Source organism: Alosa alosa, chromosome 16 (genome assembly GCF_017589495.1).
Source record: "Alosa alosa isolate M-15738 ecotype Scorff River chromosome 16, AALO_Geno_1.1, whole genome shotgun sequence".
Lineage (NCBI taxonomy): Eukaryota > Metazoa > Chordata > Actinopteri > Clupeiformes > Clupeidae > Alosa > Alosa alosa.
Window position 1 is genome coordinate 21,208,566 of NC_063204.1, and position 20,018 is coordinate 21,228,583.

Sequence of the window (20,018 nt, forward strand, 5' to 3'; positions counted from 1 at the left end):
TCTACTGACACAATTTGAGCATTTTATATCCAATGTAACAGTTTTATTACCCATGAAAACCAAATGGTCCATTTGCTGTCATGCAGTTTGTCATCACTTGGTCACAATTTCAGCATCCAGTAGAAAAAGTATTTTCATGAAACCGTATCAAGATATTAACATTCTCTTTAACATTTATAACGGATGTCTCACAAGACTGTTTGAAAATGTTTAGTATCTTAGTGTAATGCAGAATGTCTAGAAATATAAAAAATATTCAATATACTAAATCTTTTGTTGGCACCTGAGGAAGTCCCCTTGTCATATTTACAAAACCTATAAAATCTAAAGTTTCAAAGGTACAGGGTCTTCATGCATAGTTGTACATTTGGTCATACAGTGCCTCTTCCTGCAGGTCATTAGTATGTCCAAGGCAGTGTTTTTATTGGACATTAGTATGTCCAAGGCAAGTTCAATACGCAATCTTCCATGTTATACTTTATTCTAAAAACACTTATAAAACAATAATTTGTGTCAAGTGGCCAAAAGGTTCCTTCCTTCACTGTTCATGTTCACTTAGACTGAGTGAAGATATTCAAATTGACTTCAGTTAAAAGTGGTAAGTCTAAGATAATTTCACTTTTGGTACTATTTGATTCTCTAAAACATCAGGTGTGTACGTGAAGTCAAGAGCAGACAAATAGATAAAATGCCTCGCCAACCTCACAAAGCATCCCTTTTAAAAACAGCAAACAACAACAACAGTTTGTGCGATTCTACAGTTTGTGCGATTTTTGTCCACATTCTAATTGTGCCGAGACCATCTTTAATTGAGTCCATTCAGATGTGACTGTCCAGTGGTTCATCGTTCTGATCTACATCCATATCCGATAGAATCCCAGAACCACAGTGAGACAGGTGAAGACAGAACCTGTAATGAGGGAAAGCTTAGTTTCAAGCAAACCAGTAACAGAGCCACATCTAAACCTAGCAGCCTAAATTAAGCCCCCTGCCAGTACGAGATGGTTAATGCTTGCACTGTCACTGCAGGTGTTATGCTTTATGTCCGCTCAACAAAAACAAAGTATTTTATCTAATACATCTGGGCAGACCTCTAATGCATCAGCTGTAGGACAGGGTAGGACCTCAGGGTAGGACCTGTGGTGCCAAAAGACAAAAAGTTACCTGCAAGGTATTTTATGGTGTCCAGTTTGTGTGATTCCAGCAGGGTCTTCAGGCCAGCTACCTCTGTGTCAATCTTCATGTTAATCTGAGTGACATGGCGCTCATTGTCTGCATTCTGGAAATTATGAAATGTTATCATCATAAACAAGTACAGTAACAAATATGATCTCTTCTGCGCATTGGTATTAACTGATTCACTCATGATTATCAAATCACCTTTAAACAGCCCATTTAACCCATTAATAACCATGTAATTAATTTAGCTGTACCATCTCCATCATTTCATTCCGTGCTTCCAGAAGCTTCTTTTCGTGCTCTGCTTTCTATGACAGATGAAATCAATTGATCAGAACATAAACATAGTACAAATATCAGTGAATTACTATTACTTGTTTGATATTCTGTTAAGATCTGAAATGATCAGATATTTTGTGCTAAGAATGTTTTATAACACAACAATATTAATCCATATAATTATAATGTCAGACATACCATCTCTTTCATTCTGCTCTTCTCTACATTCATATCCATGATTGCGTCAGATCGGACTTTGTTCATCACATCCTGTGGTTGGGAAGTTGACAGTTCAGTTGTTAACAGTAAAAGCAAAATACATTATTTGATAACAGTGGCATGCTTCCTAGTACTGTATGGGAAGCACTGAAACTGAAATATGGTTTCTCTGAGAAATTATGCCATAACTCTCATATATGTAGTTAAACACTTACAGCTAGTTGCATCTTCAGCTGCAGTAGCTCTATTTTCACTTTCTGTGGGAAGACGTATGGGTGAGATTAGCACATCAAAGACAGAAGTCAATATATACAAGTGCTTTCTTTTAGATTAAAGTTCAAAGCACTGCACAGCACATATGGATCGAAGTCAGATGGTCTATTATGGTTTCATGACACAGTCAGTACTATGTGCATTTAACCTACAGCAGCACTCACTTACCTCATTCTCTGACAGCAGAGCAGAGAATTCACTCTTCTCCAGGATGATCATGTCCTTTTTCACAGCGACAATGTGAGACATCACTCGCTGCAACATAATTTCCTTATAAACAAAAAGAAAAAAGAATCACATAATATGCCATGCCATACCTGTTTAGTCAGTATCCTTGTGTAATTTCATTCAAATAACTATTTTGGAAACCTTACAGGATGAAGAATCAGAAAATCTTTGATTCCAAATTTTTCCAAGGCCATTGGATTTTCAAAATAGGGACATTTAATTACTAATTTCTCAATCTCACATCTCCAAGATTACCTTGGATTGAATTTCCAGCAGTCAAATTGTAATGTTGGGTGGCAAAATCCAATGGTACTAATGTCAAATAGATGTACAGTAGATGATCATTAACCTATGTCTGGGTTGTTGTTTTAGCTTTTACTACAAAATAACTGCCTCAATGTTGTTTTTTGTGTGTGTGGTGTGAAGGGTTGCCGGTAGGGGGAAATGAAGATGTACCCCACACACACACTCATGAGCAGCACACACAGAAGCAAACATAGTGAACTGGACTAGTGGTTGCAGCTCCAACTTCCAAGACGTGTTTAACACATTTCCAAGCTTTTGTTGACAAAACTTTACAGTACCCGTAGCCAGGGTGCGATTTGTGTAAAAACCAGAGGGGGGGGGGGGGATGATTTTGAATAAGTTTGTAAACCCCCCAAAAAAAAAAAAATGAACGAACGATTCATAGCCTAGTAATGTCATGGCTAAAAATACCCTATATTACTTTTGCCACCTTTGTAACATTTTAGTTTTAGTTTACCGTGGAGTATGACTTTAAACAGCGAGTGTGCTGCAGGGTAGGACTACGTTTTCACAAGCATACAAATTCACCTTGTTCTTGCCCCATCTGAAATGACTTCTCTACTTTTGCTGCCTCCATCCTTTCTGTATTTGTTGTGTAAAAAAACGTTGTATATGATGGCACTGAAGTCTTAAGTTAGTGAATTGGCTAACAGTGTTAGTTGGTAACCAAATAGCTGCGTAGGCTACGTGCATTCTCTCTCCTGCTGATTTGGCGCTCAGTAGCCAAGTCGCGTAATATTGCAAAAGTTGAAAAAATAAATGTGTTTATTGTAGCCTACAGAAAATAAATAGCCTATCATACTGTCAGTTAATTGCCTACAGTGCAGTGAAGAGTTTGGAGAGTAAAGTTATAGGGCAACTTGAAGTTTTAGGAAAATAATTTACGAACCAGAACATAAAGACCATGACGCTTCTATTTCTTGCAGCTGTTAAAACACCCGCTAGATAGTTTAAATACCCACCAACATTCGTTTTTGCAGTACAGATTATTTCTAAAAGTTATTTATCTACTACTGGCTGACTTATCAAACGAGTGCTTTCTCGTTCATCCTCCGCAAACTACAGGTGTTTCGGTAGAGAGCCATTGAATAAGCAATGACAAGCAATTTCTGTAACACCTTTTGTGACATTCAGCAATTATCTCCTCATTTAATGTGAGTTCCTTCGGACAATAGGCCTACGCTCTACTCTACGTGCAGTTGTCCTCCATCTCAGTTGCATCCGTTTTCTAATTTTGAAGGTTCTAAAACATTATTATGCTTCACTGAATCCTTCTCGTTTTCTTTTATTTGTCCAGCTAACTTTTCCATTGAACCTAGCCATTTATGATGGATTACACACTCGACATTCTGAAATGTCCTGCACGATCAAGGCCAAATTAAGTTATCACGCAGTCACTGTGTCAGCAGCATGAGTGCTGACGGTGACGGTGCGTTTCTGATGTCAGATTATTATGTAGGCTAGCCTACTAGACTGTTCTCATGTTGCAGCGCTTTACTTATATGAAGTAGCATTAATCAATATGAGGGGCAGAGGGGATAAATGTTGTCCCCGCCGACGATAAAAATAATTTAGCAGAGGTAGGGATAGGAAAACCAGAGGGGGGGAAATCCTCACCATCCCCCCCTACAAATCGCACCCTGCCCGTAGCACACACAGACTTTCAAGCCTCTGGGCTATAATGGCATTGGACCTTACGAAACACGACCACACTGACATAACTTTTATGACTGATCGCGTAAACCATGATGAGGGAGGCATAAGGAAATGCATGATTAAACCATAGACTGTATAAAAGGATTAAATGGTCATTCACCTGCTGCGTTTTGGTTACCATGTCTGCATACATGGTGTCCATGTTGGCATTGGTTGTCTTCACCATAACTGAGACAATAGCTTCAGACTGCTCCGTGCTGAATCCTGTCAGTAAACAACAGACACCAACAACCTATCAGCCATCATTCCCAGGTATTGATACAGCAGCCTGACTGATTCATCCCCAAAAGAATTGGAAATCTTACCATTCTCTTCCAAGAGACGCACTATGGCATGTGTGTCAAAGAAGAGCTTCCTGCTGCCAGACTTCACCATATCTGTTTTTCTCACGTCATACTGTAGAAATGTCATGGATGTGCTGAGCTCTTTAACAAGATAAGGAAAAAATATATATATATTAGAAAGTCAAGTGCATGTGAGCCACATTCAATGTATAATATGTATGTAGCATCACACTAGTGTTCATTCAACGGGTGTAAACAATCTAATTTCAACAGGTAGGCCAACAGAAGGACATTGCCGTTTTTACATGAATTAAGTCAGATACACATGCAGAAAGTGCACGAGGATATATGGAATGTCAGCACTCTAAAAAAGGGGGAAATAAACAGGTACCTCTGACTAACAACTTGGTGCGTTTCAGAAGCACCGGGTCCTTCCCAACGTTTAGAAACGTCGGGGTTTGAGATGTTTTGTTAGCAAATATATAACCAACGTGCATCTTCTGCTTCCCTCTGATGCATAACATCTGGCAGACTCGAGATGATATACGCCAGGGCGGTAAGTCTGCAGTCAACGAAAGCTTTTGAAACCATCGGAGATATAGACGTCGAAGGACTTCCAAAGGTTGTTGAACGGTAGGGCTGACAAGTCTGTCTTGCCCTAAGACAGAGGAGTCGACCAAAGAACGTCCCGTCTTTCCACGCTGAGTACAGCCTTTCCCAAAGTCAAAAAGTTGTGGAGCAGATCTGCTCCCACAAGAACCTATGACGTTATGAGGAAACCGGAGGAGCATTTCTCAGATATGTGTGTAAAATGTAGGCTACACACAACAGTCAACTTCCGTGCATGTGCTGTCAAAAACTTCCCGTTACAGTACACAAACGTAGTGACGTAGTGAGTACATGTACGCCGTAGGGTGCTTTAAAGGGACACTTCACCGATTAGCATAAGCTTTGTATCAGTAGAAACGCAGTATTTTCGAATGACCGTGCTAATTCCCTCCCTCATGTCCCCCTGAGACGAGAGATATCTATATTTTTTGTCTGGAAAAAGCCCTCCGATGAGCAAAAATCATAATTTTGTGTCATCAGACGATTTGTTGGGCAGAGGCTGGAGACTAGCCTGGCTCCGCCCTCCTACGTAGGCCTACTTCCGCTCAATTTTAATAGACCCTTATTAGACATTCTCTGATAGACCTCTGAAGTTCGCCTACAAAAAAGCTGCCATCTTTGACATCCGGTATCTGGCGATTTTACCTATGGGAAAATAACATGGGGATTTTCAATCATCGTACCTGTTAAACTCTCGCGGGGATGAAAAAGTCTGAAATGCATACGTTTTCCTGAACACACTTTTGTCCTCTGCCTTCGAGTGGATACTGTGATCTCCAGTACGTGAAGGCGGCACACTTAGATTTTTGCTAGGCTACCCCAGAGCTAACTTGCAATGCAACTTGCCATAGTTAGCTTCAATTAACAACCGGATCTCCTTATGGGCAAAAATGTCCGTTTTGGTTATTTTTTGTAGGCGAACTTCAGAGGTCTATTTCCCTTCAGTATGTAGTCTGGGTCAGCGTGGCTGAGAACGATGACTATGAGCTCGTGCGAAGACGAAACCGAAACTTATTGTGATAAACAGAAGTAGCAACGCCTGCAAACGTAAAAAAAATGCTGTTGGAAAAATGCAGAATTTTTTTTTTTAAGTATATTTTTTGGGCTTTTTATGCCTTTAATCAGATAGGATAGTGGAGATTGACAGGAAGTGAGTGGGAGAGAGAGTCGGGGTGGGAAGGAAAGGACCACGGGGCGGGAATCGAACCCGGGTCGCCGGCGTACAGTGCAGGTGCCCTCAGCCAGTCGCGCCACTGCTGGGGCCGCAGAAATGTATTTAAAGCAAAGCTAGACTCACATTGTTTCCTAACTGTTGATGCTGTTTTTTGTCAGTTTGTAAAGTTTAGGCGAAGTAGGAAGTACATTAGGGATCTCTGATCAATATTTGGTAAGGCTGGAGCAATGATTTCAAAGTTAGTGCCCGTCACGATGCAAGTGTTCCAAACGTTTCCCTATCGAGAACTGCCTGTACACTCTATACAAATGAAATGTACGTACGAGAGTCTGGATATTTCCAAGGTAGGAGACTACATCTCTAGTTCCGCATGCTTTCAACCCGCCCATAAGGGGTGGGCTTGCTTTTACTGCTTATGGGGTGTGACCATAGACAGTAAAAGAAATAGATAAACAGACTGTTGTTTTCAATGGGAGGGCACTGACACAAATTCAAAAGTTTTTTCAGTTGGCCTCCCATCGTACTGAGCAGACTAAAACTTAACTTTGTGACATTGCCATCCAACTGAATCTTGTAACTCATCTGATAGATGGTTCACACAGAAATTCTTCTCACACTTCCTTCGCATTCAAAGTCATCAAAGTTAAACATTTCTTTATTTATTATTATTAACATCATCATCACAATTGATATCAAGTCGTGTTCATGTTGAAACTACCTGACATGAACATCTTCAAACACAGTCAATGGTAAAACAAACAAAAAAAGTTATAATCTTCTTTCCGCTTTTCCGACCTACTGTCAATCCATCGAAAACCTCTTACATTATTTTTTTTAGGCCTCTGTAATGCTTTACATTAACATACTGTACTGTACAATGGTCTTGTAAGCTACATAGCTTTTCCATTGGTTTTGCTCATGAGTTTCCGTGCTGGGTAGACTTCAGGCTGGACTGAGCTTCTTATCCAAACAATACATCTCGCTATCTCGCTAAGGTACAACAGAAATACGCAGGCATAATTACGTCAAAGTTAGCTTCCCTACAACCGGACATGCTAAATATTCTTCTTACGGGAACCCAACGTTATGTACGAGGTAGTTGAGCCTGTTTTGCCTTGTACTGGAAGATCTGAAGATCTTGTGTGTATCCAGGACCCCCCTATCCATTTGTGGCACAAAAGTATGGTGCTCTACATACTGCCATTTCCTCAGCCAATTTCGCAAGAGGATTGACACCATCAGTCCGCCCCAGCTCGAGCCGGCCCGGGCTCTTCCTACTAACTGATAGGCAGGTCTTGCTGCAGGCCTCCTCCTCAATCATCCTCAACTGTTCATCGCTTGCTGTACCTGTATACAGGTAGTAACAGCATCGGATTCGCACACCAGATCTTCAGAATCCCCATTTGCCATATCAGTTTCAAAATCCGCCATCATCCTTACTTATCAGCTTTCTCTGCAGAGCAACAGCATAGCATGTTAGCTTAGCTCAAAAGAAAGATTCTTAAAAGAAGACACTTTCTAAATTCTCGGAGTGAGGTCACACCCCCATAGACAGTATAAGAAACTCCCCCTATTATCGGCGGGTTGAAAGCATGCGTAACTAGAGATGTAGTCTCCAGCCTCTGCCTAAAAAATCCTCCGATGACCCAAAATTATGATTTTTGCGTCATCTGAAGATTTTTTACAGACAGAAAATACATATATCTCTCGTCTCAGGTGGACATGAGGGAGGGGAAGCACAGTCATTCGAAAATACTACTGGGTTTCTACTAATACAAAGCTTAATGCTAATCGGTGAAGTGTCCCTTTAAAGTTACTTTTCTCGCAAACCGTTTACCACAGCGACTAGCAGCCACCATCGTTTAAAAGCTGAGAAAAGGCTCTTTCTTGTGATGTGATACATGTGATGTCTGTGAGATGAGTAGGTTATTTTACGAGTAGTTCAACAGACAAGAATGGGTGAATTTGGACGCACTTTCTTGTCGTGCGCTGTCACTTTCTCCACTGCTTAAAAGACTTAAAATGCTTAAAATCGCTATGAGTCGGACGCAAAGCAAATATTGAAAGAAGGGGGCACCAATAAGGCCACATGGGCTTGTGAACCTCTGATTTTCAAAGGGCCATCACACCCAAAGCAAGGGGCAACGACGATCATGGCCGTTGTGGCTGCCGTGAAATTCCAACCCTGGTCTCACCTAAGGAAGTGGTATAAATAGAGAAAAGCAGGGGCCCTAATACTGATCCCTGAGACACACCTGTGGTGAGGTCATGAGACTTTGATACCTGTCCCTGCCAAGACACGCTGAAAGAACGACCTTTAAGGTAAGATTCAAACCAAGAACTTTCCCAGAAATTCCCAGTTCAGATCGTGTAGAAAGGAGAATGTTTTTGGTTTTAAAGCCCTAGCTATCTGGCCACCTGTGGCCCAGACTACTGTACCAAATTGTACTACTCATCTATCATATCATATCTTGACAGTACTTAATTTAAAGTTGCCCTGCCACACGTATTTCATTACTTTGTGGTAATGTCTGAAGTTCTACCATGGACTCTGTAACATTTTTTGTGGAAAACATGCCTTGGTTACCTTGTTTCAAGCCATTCTAGCGTGGTATTGAAAGCCTGCATAAAGACTCAGCTCGATTTGCACCAGTTCTCATTAATATTCAACGAGCTAAGCTGCTTGACTCTGATTGGCTAACAGCTAGTAGGTTTCCTCCATAACATGACAGCCGTTATCAACTAATTTTAGCTTCATGGCATGAACTTTGCTTGGCTAGCGAGTGCTAGCATTGTCCAAATGTGCATAAATAAATCCTGCTAGGCTAGCGAGTTCATTAAACCTGTAGCACTTCCTTGAGTTGACAATAACGTTTTACTTACGGGCACTGGTCGTAGACTGCTGCGATGGTAGCCTACTGCTCCAGGCTTCAACAGCAACCTTTTTGCAAAGCCTATAGCATTGTTCCAAAAAAATAAACTGAAGCCATGATCCTCAAATCTGGGTTCTTGGGCAAAATGCATTGTTGAAGTTCTATTTGTGCATAGCTCATTGACATTCAGCCATCCTTGCATAGGCCTACTAAAACAGTCACAAAGCGAAATGAATTTTGTGGGCATGGTCTCAACTGGGCAGCTCATGAATAGTAATGAGCTCATCAATTCCACGTCAATCTGAAGAGCTTTTGCAATTGGCCTAATTTCTCTGCTTTTTCTTTTCAGTGGCTGGAGCTGACTAAGGAGGTAGCTGTTTATTTTCACATTCACGACATAGCACAAACACATATAGACCTAACATGTTAAAAAAAATGCAAGTAAAAACGGTTTTGTGTGGCAGGGCACCTTTAACATTCCTAGTCACTTTCTTAGCTGGAACATCAATAAACCACACTGGCCTACTGGTTAGCGCTTCGGACTTGTAACCGGAGGGTTGCCGGTTCGAACCCCGACTAATAGACACGGCTGAAGTGCCCTTGAGCAAGGCACCTAACCCCCTCACTGCTCCCCGAGCGCCGCTGTTGTTGCAGGCAGCTTATACGGTAACTGGCTGGACTGTTTACTTTGCCTCTGGAGTTAACGTAACCACCCCCTTCTCTTGCAGGTGTGTTCAGCTGATGATTTAGCCTCCGATACCTGGCCGCAGATTCGTCTGTTTAACTGAAGTTCAAATAGACATGTTTGTGATGCTGCACTTTGTTGTTTAATAAAGCTTTACAACACGATGTGTCGGCGTTGAAAGTGTCAGGTTGTCTGTAGTAGGCTAGGCTACATGCGCTGGACCATGAATATGCCACCAAATAAATAAAACTAAATAAACTCCACGTGGGTCTCGAACCACTACTAAATTAAACTACGTGCATGATAACGTGACATTAAAGGAGAATTCCGGTGTGATATTGACCTAAAGTGTATTGAAACATGATACCGAGTGTGAACGTATGTCTCATAGCCCATCTCGGCTTGTCCCCTGCACTCCAAAATCTGGCGCTAGTTAGCCGATGCTACCAACAGCTTTTTCAATAGTGGTGCTTCGACATCGGGCTAGCAATGCAAATAAATCACTGTTTTACACCCATTTACGAGGCTCAATGTATCTCCACACTTCATTGGTAGACTTCCGAGGACCCTGACATTTAAAACGAGACATTGAAAACTTTGAAAAAGTACTGGTAGTTTATTTACAAGACGATTTATACAGACAGTATCTTCACGAAGTTTAGCGTTTGCAACGAGTAAGAATGAACAGGTATGATAAGGGATCAGATTCCAAAAATAATTCAGTGGAAATGCATGGATTCCAGTTGCTGCGTTGTGATATGCATCAGGTTAATATGCAGATTATGGACCCTTTCAAGAGAGTTCCATTATCAGCATCATAGTTGGCCCCACAAGGCTTCCTTTTTAACATTCCATATGTTATCTTAATGCAGAGGAAGTAGATTGGGGCCCAAATAGAACGTTCAAGCATTGTTTTTGTTTTTATTGTTGAAAGAGTCTATAGTTCTAGTTTTGTCATTCGAGTTCGAATCTCATAGTTGAACTTTTTTATTTTATTTTTTTTGCTGGCGTTCATAATAAGTTCAAGTAGAGGCGGCCACAGCAGCAATCAGTGAAATGTTTGTAAACTGAATATGATAGGCTACTTTGGGCAACACTGCAAGATAACACAGTAGCCAGTCACCATAATCCGCTCCGTTAACCTGCTAAAAACAATAACCAGAGGTGGAAACAATTAGCGGTCCACTACTAGCGATGCTCGACTAAATAAACAAAAGATAGACTACCTTATGAATCGTGCAGGCGCAGGCGGACTATACCATTTAGCTCTTTAGCAAGGGAGAGTGAGAGTGACCTTACACAGTTTTCACTATGTTTTGTATACAAAATCCAGTCAGTCAAACTTTAAATTTCGTCTGACATTCATTTTGACATTTAATTTGGATGTTAAAATATTCAGGTAAAATAAATATATGGTGGAAATAAGTATTGAATGCTTATTTTTTTCCCCAGTAATTAGCCTAAACTTCCAGTGAGTCTATTCGAAATTTTCACCACACATTATATTAACACAGATATAAAAAATCCAAACATAAGAGTTTTGTGTATTAAAGTGGAATGACTTGCCTACTGAAATTTCTTCAATACTTGGTGGAAAAGCCTTTGTTTGTAAAGACAGCTTCAAGACATTTCCTGTATGACAAAACTTATTGGTCGCAGTATCAGGTCTGATTTTGGCCCATTGTTCTAAACAGATTCCAGGGGTCCCTCTTGTGAATCCTGATCTTTAGTTACTTCCAGAACTATTTAATTGAATTGGCTGCCTTCAAGTCTTTCTGGAGCTTTCTCCGAGTGGTCCTTGGCTCTTGGAATTGACTATCCTTCTGACTCCCTGGTCAATTGTAATATTGTTAATTACTAATCAGTGACACTTCCCAGCGAAATTGGTAATACTAGGCCTACTAGTAAATGAGGTCACCTAGTATGTTATTGTCAGAGGTGGAAAAAGTACGAAAATATTGTACTCAAGTAAAAGTACCAATACCTTGATGAAATATTACTTAAGTACAAGTTAAAATACCGATCTGAAATGTACTCAAGTAAAAGTAAAAAGTAGGTCATTTAAAATGTACTTTAAGTAAAAGTTACTTAGTTACTCTTTTTGTGGGGTACCAGAACAACCGGTTTTACCAAAGACTTTCTAATGAGGAGATACAGCACTCAAAAAATCCTCCATAGTAATGCATGGGTTTAGTTTGTAACGCCAATATGGCAGTTGTCTACACATCATATGTCTACACATATCACAACCCTTCCGCAGCAAAACGTCGACATGTGAATACATTGAGCAAATCATGTGGTGTGTTGTAAAATACATTGAGCCAATCATGTGGTGTGCTGTGAAGACATCGTGCCAATCATCTGTTGTGATCTCGCTGCTGGAGCAAGATTGGTGTCGTGAAGCCTTACGCACACGCAAGTGCCTAAAAAGTGTTGCCCAAAAAGTGCTGCAATATGGCCGCCGAGTGGAGGTACTTGCCTGAAAAGGACGTTGAGAAATGGAGATCTATGTGAAAAATCACCGGAGTTCTCCTTTAAGTTTGAGCAGTAGTTGATTTTCAAAGTTAGTTGCACTCATCCTTGGGTCGCTTTGCAGTGAACAGTAATCCAGGCACAACTGAAAAGCCCCTCACAGGCAGCTGAGGCAGGCAGGCCAATATTGAGTTGCAGAGAGTTTTTTTTATATTTGGAAACGAGCAGAAGGTTCAGCAGATTAAAGGGCGTCGTACTGGGGGGGAAAGTGGGAAGTATAGGGCCCCAATGGAGGAGAGGGCCCGTGAAAAGTGGAATACAGGGGGCACAACATTTTCACCAGGCATTAGTAATAACTCAGGTAATCCACACATAAAAAATCCAAACAACTCCATAAGTAGAGTCATGTAATGAAGTGGAATAACACAGGGGAACAACCTTATTGTTGCAAAACATATCAATGAAACTGGTTACAGATGCATTTCAAAACATCAGAATCTTCCAGTAAGCAGCATGGGAGCCATTATCTGCAAGAGGAAGAAACATCACTGCATCATCAACTGGCCATGCACAGGATCTCCTCGTAATATTTCTAATTGACAATAACATACTAGGTGACCTCATTTACTAGTAGGCCTAGTATTACCAATTTCGCTGGGAAGTGTCACTGATTAGTGGCGCAAGCATGTTGGTGTCAGGTTATCATGCAAACAGTTTAATTTAGTAGTGGTTCGAGACCCATGTGGAATTTATTTAGTTGTATTTATTTGGTAGCATTCATGGTCCAGCGCATGTAGCGCATGTGTAAACAACAAAATGGAGCATCACAAACCTTTCTATTTGAACTTCAGTTAAACAGACGAATCTGCGGCCAGGTATCGGAGGCTAAATCATCAGCTGAACACATCTGCAAAAGAAGGGGGCAGTTCCGTTAACTCCAGAGGTAAAGTAGGCTAAACAGTCCAGCCAGTTAACATGAAAGCCAGTTACCGTATAACACCGGGATTAGTGTGTGCTTTACCTCACTGTGTGTTTACTGTGTGCTGAGTGTGTTTCACTAATTCACGGATTGGGATAAATGCAGAGAGCAAATTTCCCTCACGGGATCAAAAGAGTATATACTATATACTACTATACTATACTAAAACACTCTAATTCTAGAACACTATGGGCAGTGGGTTAATGGATGCGCCACCCAGGTGACAGGTCCAACCAAGGTCTCAGGTTCCGGAGCATCTTTGTGAATGCATTTCTTAGTGCATAGTTCAAGGGCTTTGTCATTCATGTCAACAATTTTAAAAGCCCTATGTACCTTTTGACCTAGTAAACACAAAAAGCTAGTAGGCCTACTAGCCTATTTGCTTGTGTTCCTATTCCAAAACTCCACAGGCCTACAAATCTGTGCCCAGGGGCCCTTTATCTCATAATCCTCCTATGACACTGTTGCTATGAGACTAGGGCCTGACTAGGCTAACTGAAAAAATCCTCTCCCTTTCCTTACTCCATCCAGGCTATTACCGTTGTTATCTTGTCTTCGATTCAACATTTTGATTGGTTGAAGACTGATCACACTCAGCTAGAAGTAAGCAGCTGTTTGGAAAACTTGTCATATCTCTCGAATACATAGCAAAATGAAAAGGAATTCTTGGCCATCTTACTTTCATTTTCCACTATTGTTTGCATGATTCTATCAATTTGTCGAGGCAGAGGTATTCACCCATAGGCCCATGTCTTGGAGCACCTCCCACAATTTGATTATACCTTTTTTGTAACTACAGTCAAGCTTTCACAACAGAACAACAAGCTTTATATTCTATGATTTCTCTGGCCAATCAAGTACAGACTGATTCCAGTTAACAGCTTCAAAGGCCCTCCTTGTTTAACATTTCATTTACTCTAATTTCTTACATCAAAGCACCTCCAGACCATAATGATGAACCGTTTTTATAACTCATTTTCAATGTCTTTGTTCTTTTTCCTATTTTTAATCCTTTCATTTAAACAGTCTTTCAAATGTGTCCTGATTTACCTTTTATACTGCAGAATGACGCCATCCTTCTCTCACGTCCTCAATGTTGAGAAAACTACCAGCAAAGGAGCATATTTACTTATACAAAATGCGTCTTGATGTTCTTGATCAACTTGATTATTCAGTGACTTTATTGAGACACCGTCTTGGCTCATAGAATATTTCTTTGCATTGGTATTTGTCATGTTTATGTCATACACTTACCATGTAACTGATGACAACTGAAGACTTTAATACAGCAGGCAAGTACTCAGTACAACAACAATAAAGGAGAGACCCTGGTATTTATTATACCCTTTAAAGGTACAGTAAGTTGTTTTTGTTGTCAAAAATGTAAGTGCTTCCGGACATATAATGTTGATGTTATCCTGAAGGTCTGATAAATCCATCCAGTGTTGCAACATTATGGTACACACTTTCTCTACTTCATTCCTTTTACCTTTGGGTGTCAGCTGTCAACTAATGCATAAAACACATCACATTCAGACAGTTTCAACATGCAAAAATGTCACAGGAACACTAAGTTAGCTAGCCTTGTCATAACACATTTGGTCCAAAATATCATCCTTCAGATGTACAGTATGTCATCCTCATTATAGGTCTTGAAGCATTCATTGTTTTTGACAGCAGAAAACATTGATTGCGCTTAACATATCCTCTTCAACACATTCATACACAGCTGTTTTAGAAGCCCAAAGCCCTAATGAGATTTGTTTTTATATTGCACCAGATTGTCTCTTAAATTAAGCAACTCCACGTTTGCCTATTGGACAGCTTGTTTATTCCCAGAAGTATAAGTATATATACTCTTTTGATCCCGTGAGGGAAATTTGGTCTCTGCATTTATCCCAATCCGTGAATTAGTGATACACACTCAGCACATAGTGAACATCACAGTGAGGTGAAGCTCACACTAATCCCGACGCAGTGAGCTGCCTGCTACAGCGGCGCTCGGGGAGCAGTGAGGGGTTCGGTGCCTTGCTCAAGGGCACTTCAGCCGTTCCTACTGGTCAGGGTTCGAACCAGCAACCCTCCGGTTACAAGTCCGAAGCGCTAACCAGTAGGTCACGGCTGTCCCAAAAAACAACATGTAATTCTTTTTGCGGTCAATCAAATCATTAAATAGACTCCGTATTATATTTCTAAATCAACTAGTGGATCCGTTGGGCCCAAAATTGCCCACAAATGATGGAAGATATAGTCCTCAGTCCTTCAACATCATTGACAGGTCATTTGGCCCTCAATGTCTCCACAGCACAGGTAAGACAGAATGTCAATAACTGTCTGTCCATGGATGTCCTTATTAACTGTTTGCTTCCCACTGCTACCTCTCCCTCATACGAGAAAGACGACACAGACACAGATGGCTACGGCTACAGCTGCCACACCGCATAGGGCCATGATCATAAAGATCTGGCTCTGTTGAAATGTGCCTTGGGGTGAGGCCTCCTCATCTCCACCCAGGAGAGAGAGGGAGGCGCTGTCCGTGCTGACCATTTCGCCGTACTGCGGCCCTCGGGCCTCCACTGTCCAGCGCATGACGTTGACCTTCTGCTCCATCTCTTCGATGGTGCGGTCCACCTGGGCAATCTCTTGCTCCAGCTGGGTCAGCTCCTGGTGCTCCACGCTGTCAGACTGGGCCCCTGTCTCCTCGTGCTGCAGGTTGGACAGGCTCAGAGCGCGGGCGGCCACTTCTTTGGTGTCACCTTCATGGCAGGAGAAAACACCACACAGATACATAAAACCAATTGGCTTGGCTATTTCACCTCACTAGATAGATAGATAGATAGATAGATACAAACTTTAATAATCCCAAAGAAAAAATCCAATTCCTAGTCTCTCAGTACCACAATGGTACAGATATAACAGAAGGAAAGCACACCAGAAGATAAATCTATAAAAAGATAGCTATGGAATGATATGCCATCTATATAAATATGCTAATGCTTCAGGGATCTTCATGTCAGAGTGTTTATATCTGGGTCAGTGGTTTCTCTTGACAGTATATAATTTTTGCTGCACCAACAAATATATTATTAAAAGTATGTGTGTAATTCAGGTGACAGCATCATTCAGGTACAATAGGCAGCAATAAGGCCTTGGAGTGGGGATTAGAGAAGGAAGACAGATGGAGGAAGTGTAACCAGGCCATGTGGTCCAGGCCACCTTTTCCTTTGAAATACTTACAAGGAGAACTAAACGAACCTCTGAACTAACATTGAAATAATACATTGTAGGCTAATAATAACACATTTGTAAACATGGCAACAAGCCATTTGAATTCCGCACAGCTACACACAAATACTTAAATCCATCAATGTTTCTGTTTTATGCCCACCTTGCAACCCAGTCTGCACCAAGGCACAGGTGTTGGCCAGGGAAAAGTTGTTGCCCACTTTAAACACTTTGCACATGTCGGCGTGGAGGAGCTCCACTGAGGAGGAGAAGGCCACCCACAGCAGCTCGGCATCCTTGCGCTCGGCCTCAGGCAGAGCTTTGTCCTTCAGCTTGGAGGTGAGGTGCTGGCGACAGGACACCACGAGCTCGTGTGCCCGCTCCCGGGTCTGCCGTAACTCCTGTCGCAGGTGAGGGCTGTCGGTGCTGCCGCCCACACAAGAGGCAAGGTGCCGGTGGCAGGCCACAACCTGTGTGAGGATGAAGATGAGGATGGTGAATTTGAGGATAATATGGTGAAGATTGAAGTGTATAACTCTAGTTAAAAATACCTCTGGGAAAGAAGATGTAAAATACAGAGTGTTTACTACTGACAAGGTTAAAACACTGACATCTCGCAGCTTTTTGGAATTCCCTTTGAACATATTTCTTAGTCTTTCAATTGGCTTTTCTGCAAAGGTGGATGAAATTACTGGAAACCGGTGATGGGTAAATATCAGGTCTACAGGAGCCTCTGAGGGGCTGGAGTTGTGACCTTTCTGCAGTGTGTACATTTGCAACATACTGGTAAATGTTTTGCAAACACAGCTCCAGTAATGGACAGAGAGATGCGGACTGTCTGTCCATTGCAGAACTCTCCATAGAAGATCACAAATTGAATAGAGCAGATTCTCGTGAAGCACTATTCAGAGGCTAACTTCACAACGCCGTCCAGTATGTGACACAAAATGGAGGCTTGATCTACCAAAGTATTAACTGACATCTCTCTTTAAAGACGTAAAAAAAGAAATTGCAATACAAAATTATACCTACATTTTGGTTATCATGTCTTCAGTCAGAGATATTTTAGGTTCACATTTTTGAGGGTAAATGTATCTCTATTTATTAAAATGACAGACAATAAAAGTGTAACACTGTATATTATGCTCTATTAGAACAAGGTCAATGTAGAAAGTAAAATGTTTAATTAAGGATTTAGACTAGAGCATCAGTGTGTGCATTGGAGACATAACTAATAATCTGCTAGGTGTAGCCTCAGATCTATTTCAGTATAAGCCTTATAGCTTCTTACACTCAGTCTCATCACGCGAGATATAGTGAAAGAAATCCCTCCAAGAACGTACAAATCAGCCATATCAATGGAACATCGTACATGTTTTAACTCGTGTGTACATGTAAATTTGATATTATCCCAAAATTCATTTTGATGGCATATGGTCATTTGAGAGGAGAAATTATTACATCTGTCAATGATCTAACTAAGCTAGTTTTGTGACCCAGGTCTATGCTAAAATGTAGTATGACATCCAAACATACCTACAAACATATTGCCATAATAAATCAGCTATCAACTTTGCTTTTATCAGTGCCAACTGCATTGATATTGATGTTTGGTCAGTAGCTTGCCAGTTTAAACACATTTCACAGATCCCAGAATAACATGGCTGCTTGCTTGATTAATGAACTCACACTTGGTGAGGTATAAATGGTAAAAACATGTTGTGATTTAGACACCATTTTAAGATGTCACTGAATAAGATGGGCATTGGCTAAATACTTACGTCTTCATCCTTTAGAGCAAGATATGTGCTGTGAATTATACAATAACAGTCATGTATTTTCTACAGCTCAGTGTTTGACCAATATAGTCAATGGTGCACCAGCAATCTATTGCATTGTGCACACCATTTCCTTTTAGAAAAGCTTTACAGAACAGAGCTGACCCAAATCTATTCTATTGTTTGGTTCCTGACATCAATGTTTATTGAAGCAAGTTACTTTGTCTTAAACCTGACCCTCTACTATATAAAAAGAGAAATAGTAAGCCAGTGAACCATAGAGCTTTTTTTGCAGACTTAGTGCCTTTTTGCCCCTAGGTTATATCACATGCCATCTCAAGAAGGGTAGGAGACACACATAAAAGGAAATATTTCTGGAAAGGAATAATTAACAGCATCATAGTGTTATAGTGAAAGCACAACAAAATATCAAATTCTATAGCACACAGGCTATGCCTTTATTAAGTATAATTCGCTGAATTATAGTGTTCTTGACCAGCAATCAATAAAAATAACAATAATAATAACAACAAATAAATACTTAATACTCAGCATTGCAGATATAGTTGAATGAAATAATTCACCTTGACAAGGCAGTCCACCATGGTTTTCCCATCTTCAGGGGGATTTGCCGCCGTAGCAGTGCCATCATCACCCACTTTATTGTTGGTAAGTGGCATGGGTATAGTTGTTGAGGTGTGACAGGGATGCCCCCCGTCCCAGCTGCCTAGCGGGAGAGGGTGTTATCCTGTCTCAGCTCACCCCTCCAAGCTCCCAAGCTGGAGTGGTCGTAGTCCCACAGCCAGGACTGTCTTGCACTTCGCCAGATTAAACATGCCACGTTCAATGTTACCCCACACACACTCCTGTGACAAGAATCTCTGGATTTTGAGACGCTCCGCGAACAGCTGTAAAGAATCATCCACTTAAAAGCACAATACGTGTAAAATACAATACAATACACAATTAAAACTGCTTTAAAGTAAACAGCTGGTTGAATTTAAGGAGGTGATGTGTAAGTCCCAGGTATATGTGATAATCCCCACGACTGACCCGTGTTTGCTGACGCAGGTTAACCCTAGTAACTAATCTCCTTATCTGCAGCTAAGAGATGCAGTGGTGCTCCTGCTAGGGAACATGTTGCCTCCTCCAAGACATCACTTTCTCTGATAGATGGAGAATGGGCTGCAGCAAAGAGGGAGTATCACCTCGACCCCACCAACCCCCCCACCCCACCACCACTACTGCTTTTGCCTGTCGTGACCTCAGGCTGGTTGAGGGAATAGGCAGCAGTCTTTCTCATACACTCCACATTGAAACATGTAACACTACAGACAGCCAACTGAAAAATAAATATTTTAAACCATTTTCATTATGTATTTGTACATAGTAATAAGTCATCATATTATACCGGATGAAGAAAAGTGTATTTGTGGTCTTACTCTATAGATTGACTTGCTAAATGTGAACATATACATTGCCACATTATTGGTTTTTAATGCTGGTCAAGTTATTTTCCAACAAACCCCTACAACTTGAGAACTAAAAACCACTTTGATCATAAAGACTTTTTGCTTCAGTCAGCTGACATGAGTAGCATGTGAAATAGTTATGACCATATACAGTCACTGTCTCTAGTCTATCTATATACAACACAAGCTCCAGGCTGAAATAAAAATTAAAAGTAGGATCCTAGAAACAAAATGGTGGCTCACACGGCATTTCCTTCTGAAACCCTT

General features: G+C 41.0%; 2 protein-coding genes across 2 annotated transcripts; both read right to left on the bottom strand.

Moving 5' to 3' along the window:
- Positions 1-34: 34 nt before the first annotated feature.
- On the bottom strand, positions 35-5,625 carry mcur1 (mitochondrial calcium uniporter regulator 1). Its single transcript, XM_048266360.1, has 9 exons — positions 4,876-5,625; positions 4,506-4,625; positions 4,301-4,404; positions 2,119-2,220; positions 1,893-1,934; positions 1,657-1,728; positions 1,434-1,487; positions 1,165-1,279; positions 35-910 (listed from the first exon to the last, which is right to left on the bottom strand). Exons 1-9 carry the CDS (start codon positions 5,273-5,275, stop codon positions 855-857), a joined length of 1,065 nt encoding a protein of 354 aa, XP_048122317.1. The 5' UTR covers positions 5,276-5,625; the 3' UTR covers positions 35-854.
- Positions 5,626-15,271: 9,646 nt separating this feature from the next.
- Positions 15,272-19,450, bottom strand: LOC125309562 (regulator of G protein signaling 9 binding protein). The gene is made up of 4 exons (XM_048266577.1): positions 19,333-19,450; positions 18,864-19,187; positions 16,665-16,971; positions 15,272-16,032 (listed from the first exon to the last, which is right to left on the bottom strand). The coding sequence occupies exons 2-4, from the start codon at positions 18,957-18,959 to the stop codon at positions 15,662-15,664; spliced, it is 774 nt and encodes a 257-aa protein (XP_048122534.1). The 5' UTR covers positions 18,960-19,187; positions 19,333-19,450; the 3' UTR covers positions 15,272-15,661.
- Positions 19,451-20,018: the final 568 nt, after the last annotated feature.

What these genes read in the sequence shown, in the direction of transcription:
- LOC125309562 (XM_048266577.1), bottom strand. Translation starts at nt 18,959, where the DNA reads ATGCCACTTACCAACAATAAAGTGGGTGATGATGGCACTGCTACGGCG. An exon ending in TGGTGGACTGCCTTGTCAAG is followed by an intron (nt 16,972 to 18,863) that starts GTGAATTATTTC and finishes ATCCTCACACAG; the next exon opens with GTTGTGGCCTGCCACCGGCA. An exon ending in GGTGCAGACTGGGTTGCAAG is followed by an intron (nt 16,033 to 16,664) that starts GTGGGCATAAAA and finishes CCTGCCATGAAG; the next exon opens with GTGACACCAAAGAAGTGGCC.
- mcur1 (XM_048266360.1), bottom strand. Translation starts at nt 5,275, where the DNA reads ATGCTCCTCCGGTTTCCTCATAACGTCATAGGTTCTTGTGGGAGCAGA. An exon ending in CACCAAGTTGTTAGTCAGAG is followed by an intron (nt 4,626 to 4,875) that starts GTACCTGTTTAT and finishes ATCTTGTTAAAG; the next exon opens with AGCTCAGCACATCCATGACA. An exon ending in CTCTGCTGTCAGAGAATGAG is followed by an intron (nt 1,935 to 2,118) that starts GTAAGTGAGTGC and finishes GTCTTCCCACAG; the next exon opens with AAAGTGAAAATAGAGCTACT.